Raw genomic sequence first — 7,161 nt, 5'->3', positions numbered from 1 at the left:
TTTTTTTCGGTAAAGTCACGTGGGTAAAACATTAAAATTAATAAAAGTAAAATAAAATAAAAATCACGACGTTTCGGAGGCAACACAAGTCTCCGTCATCAGGTGGGACCGTCACAGCCAGATTTTCTGCATCAAGTGAGGCAAGGATTCAAGATGTAATCCCTTAAATGCAAGTTGAGGGGGGGAGGAGAGGGGGGGAGCTCATCAGAATGTGGTAGCCAATGAATGGAACGTATCGGGAGGGAGTGGGGCGGGGCTCTAAAAGAAGGCACGAAGTGCTACGTAGAACGTATCGGGAGGGGGAGGGGGGCGGGGCCAAAAGGATGGGCGACGTGGTACACGAGTGTTGGCGGCGTGGACGTGGTTGTGCGCAAGCAACTATTGTTGCACACGCCAACGTATTGGACAGAGAAGGGGAGGGGAGGCCAAAAGAGAGTGTGGGGTGCAAGTGTACGTGGACATGTGTGTGTACAAGCACCTGTTGATACACATGATAGAAAAGAACGAAAATGCCGATGTTTATACCAGTGCTGGCTGAACAATAAAGAGAGTACTGTTAAACACTGGGGATGTTAACACTCGGTAAAGTAAAGTAAAATAGTGCCTGTCAGATAAGATGGTCCAAAAATGTGTAATTAAGTCTTTTTTGCGTGGTTGATAACATCTTTCCAATGATTACTAAGTTTGTACCCATCATCACGGTTGAAATTATGTCTGCGTTTGTATATTTGTATGGCTTCGTGTACAAACCTTTGATGGTAGCCAGGAGGTTTGCAGAGAACCTTGGTCTCGGAAAAGACAATTTCATGAGAGCCCACCGAGTTGTAGCGGTGATCGGCAACGGCCGAAGAATCAGTTCTGCCGTGTTTCAGATCTGACTTGTGCTCGCGGACACGATCAGAAACATGACGTTTCGTTTCTCCAATGTAGCAATCACCACAAATGCAACTCAATTTGTAGACTCCAGGATACTGTAAGTCAGGAACGACATCCTTCACAGATGGAATCATATCACGGATTTTATGCACTGTACTGAATCGGACTTGGATCTTATGTTTGTTTAGAATTTTGGAGATCTTTTTGATCACGCCTGCTATGTATGGTAACGTGATAGTTTTGGTCGGAGTTTCATGTGGCTGTTTCTGTGTGGTGGGAGAAACAGCTTGGCGGATAGTGCGGTCAGAGTATCCGTTCATCCTGAGGGCCCGATGTACATGTCTTAATTCACCGGTCAGGTGGTGTTGGTCAGAAATGCCATGGGCTCTGTGGTATAGCGTTTTGATGAGAGAATTATTTTGAGATGGGTGGATCCGGTTTCAAGTAGGAATCTGTGTGGGTGGCTTTCCTGTAGACGGAATGTCCCAAGGATCCGTCAGGCCTCCTCTCAAACAGAATATCCAAGAATGATAGATTACCGTCTTTCTCCACTTCCATGGTGAATCTGATGGATGGGTGTCTAGAATTGATGTGGTCCAAGAAGTGGTTCAATGCTGGGAGGCCATGTGGCCAGATGACGAAAGTGTCATCCACATACCTCTTCCACAGGGAAGGATGCAGGGTGGATGTCTGTATGGCGTCTGATTCAAACTTTTCCATGAACATGTTGGCTATAACTGGTGACAAGGGGGAGCCCATAGGGGTACCCTCATTCTGTTTGTAGAAGGTGCTATTCCAGATAAAATAGGTGTTGGTGAGGCAATGCCTAACCAGCGCAGGTACATCAGAATTCAATCCATGTTGGACTAAGTCCTCAATTATTGTTAGGGTGTCCGGTACTGGGACTTTGGTAAACAGATACTACATCAAAGCTGACGAGGATGTCATCAGGAGATAGTACCATGTCCTTAACCATAGAGACTAATTGGGTTGAGTTGAGTACTGCCGAAGAGGTCTTGCCTGTGAAGGGAAGCAGAGTATCTGATAGAAAACGGGCTAGTTTGTACGTAGGAGAGTTTATCGTCGACACGATGGGTCGTAGCGGGGTGCCTTCTTTATGGATTTTGGGAAGACCATAGAGTCTGGGAGGTCTAGCCGCCGATGGTTTTAGAGAGGGACGTTTGCTTGGTTCGATTAGGGAAGTCGAACTCCTGATGATACTGTTGGTTTTTGTCGTTAGGCTTTTAGTAGGATCGTTTTTAATTTTGGAGTAACTCCCATCATTAAGAAGGTCCAGGATTTTGTTGTTGTATGAATCTTTATCCATGATGACCGTGGCATTGCCCTTGTCTGCCGAGAGGATGACTATATCATCTCTCTTTTTTAGGTCCGCGAGTTCAGAGCGTTCGTTTTTGCTGATGTTACTAGTGGGTTTCTTAGCATTCTTAAGAATAGTAGCTATTTCAGCTCTTGCTACATCCGCATGGATGTGTCCTATGCCTCTGAGGGCTACATCAATCTGAGAAATCATATCCTCTACTGGTATATATTTAGGGGTGACGGCGAAATTTAGTCCTTTGGCCAGTACCGTTTTTAGATTGTCAGAAATTGGGATGTTACTCTGATTAATCACGGTCTTGTTAACATCCAGCTTTGCGATGTGTGGCTCTGGTTTCTTCTTAGATAGGAGGTTGAATTTAGAAATCAAGTTAGCTTTGCATTTGTCTGACATTGAGTCAGCAGAAGCAAAAGTCATGTTATCAACGTGGTTCCAATTGGAAGGTGACATTTTTTGTGTTAACATTAAATGTGTTTGTAAGAGAGCCTTGTCTAAATGATCGAGTTCAGATCGGAGTAACCTTATTTTCTCAGAGATTAGTGTTAGGCTAGCTTTAAATAAGATCTGTTTAGAGTTCGGTGAGGACACAGCAGCGGATGTGAGTGTGAAAGCGATGGGTATTATGCGGAGATAACAAGGTAACAAGCAGTTTGATCAGCTTTGGATAAGACTTATGATCCTGCCCATACCCGAGCATGGAGTGCATTCCCTTGTTCAGCTCTTCTGCTCATTCGTCCTTGCTGCTGCGCTTGGACACGACAACAGAATGATCCGCGCCAGACTGGTCGCGGCGTTTATGTGCGCGGTGGGATGGAATGACCATTAATTAATTATTTACGATTTTGACTTCCGTTTATTCGAGACCCTGGGGTCCGCCATAAGGTTCAATTGTCCAAGTGTTTGCGGTCCGCAGCCAACCAATCGGTGCACCAGGAGAAACCCCACGCATGCTAGGGGCACTCCACTATCCCGTACGGACGTCACAAGTGGAGTCCACGTTCTTGCTGCACCGCTTCCTCCTGAGGAGCCAGGGCACGGGTTCCTCCTCGACGCCCACGGGAAGGAAGTTTGACACCATCTGTGTGAGACCCACCAACCCTCACTGCTGCTGCCTCTACGGTGCCATATTACAGGCGTGCGTCGCCATCGCCCTCATCTCTCTCCCTACCAATTCGCCTGTAAGCCACTCGTGTTGTCTCTAGCGCGATTGCTAAGCCATTAGCCAGCCACACAATGACTCGGACCATGTCACTTACTCCCCCACTCCCCCTTCCAAGACTTCTGTCGGGGACCATTGATTTGTTTTCTTTCACGTTATCTTCGTAATCAGTACATTTTGGGATTGAATCCCCTGACAGGTTACGGGAGATGCCGCGCGGGGTTAGCTGTGATCATTCTTTTAGCCGGAACAGGGTTCCGGTGTTCAGGTCGCCCTGTTGGTGTCCTGTCACGATAGCCACTGCCATCAACGCTGCCCCCCCCCCCCCCCGAGCGTCTTACACTCAGGAACCTGTTCGTAGGTTCCATAGCAATGTCAGTCGAGTTAATCAATTGGCATTGTTCAGAGCAATTACCGCCCCCTTCCTGCGGAAACTTGGCAGGGCCCTCCAAAGGAAGGAAAATATAGTGAGGCTTTCCACGGTAAACCCGTGTAGGAATAATATAATACACATATCTATGTTTTAAAGGCAAAGTGATTTCCAGCTCAAATGAGAGTTACAGAGGTACTCATTTCTGGTTTGCAGCTGAGAACCAGCGGTGGAAATTACACATTCCTATGGTGGGAGGGGGGGGGGTCTGTCCATAAGGCAACGACTGTTGTTTTCGCTACCCAAGATAGGATTGCATGGCACAATAATATCGGATTATTGTGGACCAGGGATACCTTGTGTTCTAGTGGGAGTGCCTAATGCCAAGTGCCTACTTGCAAGCCAGCCTAGCAGCATTTAGAAAATGAATCCCAGGGTATAAGTTGCTGGGGAGTCGAGTCCGTAATGTCTGTCCTAAGCCGCTCTGCTTGGCTCTCTTCCCCATGTCCCTCCCCCACGCGCACTCCTAGGATCCCTCTAATGACTCCGGCTCCTCCTCCTCCCGTTCGTCGGGGCGGTGCTGCTCGCTGTGTGGTTCGCACGCGCAACGTGGCACAGAGAGACGTCCCACGCACGGTTAGGTGAGCGGTGCCATCTACCACGACTCCCCACAACTCACCACCAAGACACGTCACAACTCGCCACAACTCACCACAACTCGCCACCACTCCCCACAACTCACCACCATTCCCCGCAACTCACCACCAAGACACGTCACAACTCGCTACAACTCGCCACCACACCCTGAACTGCTCACCACCACCATACCCTGCACCGCTCACCATCTTACACCCTGCACCGCTCACCACCACACCCCGCACCGCTCACCACCACTACACCCTGCATCACTCACCGCTAGAGCTGCGATATCTTATTGTATGTTTTATTTGAGTGATTTGAGTGATTGATTTCCCTACCAATTACCGGTTCGATTACTCAACCAATCGGATAACAGATTCTCAGGAGTATTTTTGTCATGTCCGATCCCGAGGGTCGTTCGCCGTCACAAATGTGCACTGCTCGCTGAAAATATAGTTCCTAATGGATGCTTCACGTCTCGACACGCCACCCAATGCATAACCAGAACAGCACAATTTTGGTTACATTTGGCACAATATTTGTTGCATATCAGACATTGAAATCACACGCGGCAACAAATAATTATGCCACAGTTAAATAGACACGAAAACTGAATAATGAAACTGATTCTCTCATCCCCTGCCAGGTGGCATCAGATTACCGGTGACGGAATCGCAGCTCCTCCGCACTTCGACATCAACGCCATCACCGCCGTCATCGTCATCACTGTCACCTCCGCCGTCGTCGCCGGCACCACTACCCCTGGGCAATCGCAAGGTCGAAAGTTACTTGCAACTTGCACACTTTCATCCAACAAGTTCCACTGCTTGAGCCTAGACGTCAAAAGCCTAGCATTGGACTTGGTGAGACCAAGATCTCTGATCAAGTCGTTGAGGTCTGGGTTTCTCTCCTCAGCTCCACCTCTGAAATTGTCATCTGGATCTACAATGTCTTCCTTGCGCTCTGACTTGCTGCTCTCTTCTAAAGACGGCTGCTCTCTCTCCGGAGGAGTGGGTACGGGGAGCTCATGGCAGTGTGGCGCCGGGGTGATGGATGAAGGAAGGTGATAGGTGCATTCTTGCCAGTCCTACGTTTGGAAGGGTCCACCATGCAGAAGTAGCAGTTACTTGAGTGGTCAGTGGGTTCTTGCCAAATTCTTGGGATAGCGAACTTCATGGCTCTCTTTTCCCCTCAATACCATCCTACAAAAATACATTTATTTCACCCATGACTAATGTGTAAGAGATTCTCGCAACATTTTTCATATATGATATATTTTTTCAATAACATTGGAAAAATAAAATCACGATGTTTCGGAGGCAACACAAGTCTCCGTCATCAGGTGGGACCGTCACACAGCCAGATTAGCTGCATCAAGTGAGGCAGAGATTCCAAGATGCAAGCCCTTAAATACAAGTTGGGGGGGGGAGGAGAGGGGGGGGCTTATCAGAATGTGGTAGCCAATGAATGGAACGTATCGGGAGGGAGGGGGGCAGGGCTAAAAGAAGGCACGAAGTGCTACGTAGGCGTCGGCGACGTGGACGTGTTTGTGTGAAAGTAACTTTTGTTGCACGTGCTAACGTATTGGGCATTTCGTTCTTTTCTATCATGTGTATCAACAGGTGCTTGTACATATATGTAGTAGGTTCAAGGAGACTTGGACGACATAGTCGGAGGCACACTTATTTATTGACCACAGTTGTATTTTACAGGCCGAGATATACAACACTCGAAGGGGTATCGGCCCCTTCACCCGTCTAACAGGGAGATCCCACAATCTCTGTCCCGGCTAGCCTACTCCTAGGTCCTCCACTACAGGGCTAGGGGAGGCGAGCTGACCCAGCTCTGGTTAAGCTGGGATTACGGCACCCTGAGTCCCCAGACCGGCTCTTAGAAGAACATCGGCTCTGGGCTCTCGGGGCCACGCCACTGGCTTGCCCTGGTCGGTCCTGAGAAGGACGGCGATCCAGGGGAGTCCCAGGGCCTATCTAGCCGGTCTTCTTTCTTCGCTGCTTTAAGCTGAACACTGAACCCCGAGCCCTCCGGCTCACCGCCTTATATAGCAACTCCCCCACCGAGGGGTGGGGCCGTGGGGGATCCCAGCGCCGTATTAGCCCCCCAGGCTAAACGGTGCGGACGTGGATGTAAGCATCTCTTCGCGTACGGGCATAACCACGCCCGGTGTGTTTGTTTGCCCTCCCGTAACACCTCTACATATACATGTCCACGTACACTTGCACCCCGTACTCTCTTTTAGCCCCCCCCCTCCTCGTCCAATACGTTAGCATGTGCAACAATAGTTACTTTCACACAAACACGTCCACGTTGCCGACGCCTACGTAGCACTAAGTGCCTTCTTTTAGCCCCTCCCGATACGTTCTACGCAGCACTTAGTGCCTTCTTTTATCCCCGCCCCCCTCCCTCCCGATACGTTCCATTCATTGGCTACCACATTCTGATAAGCTCCCCCCCCTCTCCTCCCCCACCAACTTGTATTTAAGGGCTTGCATCTTGGAATCTCTGCCTCACTTGATGCAGCTAATCTGGCTGTGACGGTCCCACCTGATGACGGAGACTTGTGTTGCCTCCGAAACGTCTTGATTTTATTGTTTTATTTTTATTAATTTTAATTTCATTTTTTACCTACGTGACTTTACCGAAAGAACTAAGAGTATGAATCCTTGCAGTCACCAAAGCTTCAAATCTAGAAATAAACATTGGAAAACTTTTACAATGTAATTTTTTAAAACAAATTTCACAACATAAAATCCTGAGCAA

At 48.5% G+C, this 7,161-nt stretch overlaps 1 protein-coding gene across 1 annotated transcript; it reads right to left on the bottom strand.

Moving 5' to 3' along the window:
• Positions 1 to 1,290: 1,290 nt before the first annotated feature.
• On the bottom strand, positions 1,291 to 2,632 carry LOC121852540. The gene is given in 2 exon segments (XM_042346511.1): positions 1,291 to 1,798; positions 1,800 to 2,632. Coding segments are annotated over 2 exon segments (1,341 nt in total).
• Between the last annotated feature and the right edge of the window lie 4,529 nt (positions 2,633 to 7,161).

This window comes from Callorhinchus milii, unplaced genomic scaffold (genome assembly GCF_018977255.1).
Source record: "Callorhinchus milii isolate IMCB2004 unplaced genomic scaffold, IMCB_Cmil_1.0 Scaffold920, whole genome shotgun sequence".
Lineage (NCBI taxonomy): Eukaryota > Metazoa > Chordata > Chondrichthyes > Chimaeriformes > Callorhinchidae > Callorhinchus > Callorhinchus milii.
The sequence above is the reverse complement of the archived record's forward strand: the minus strand, read 5'-3'. Positions and strand labels throughout refer to the sequence as shown.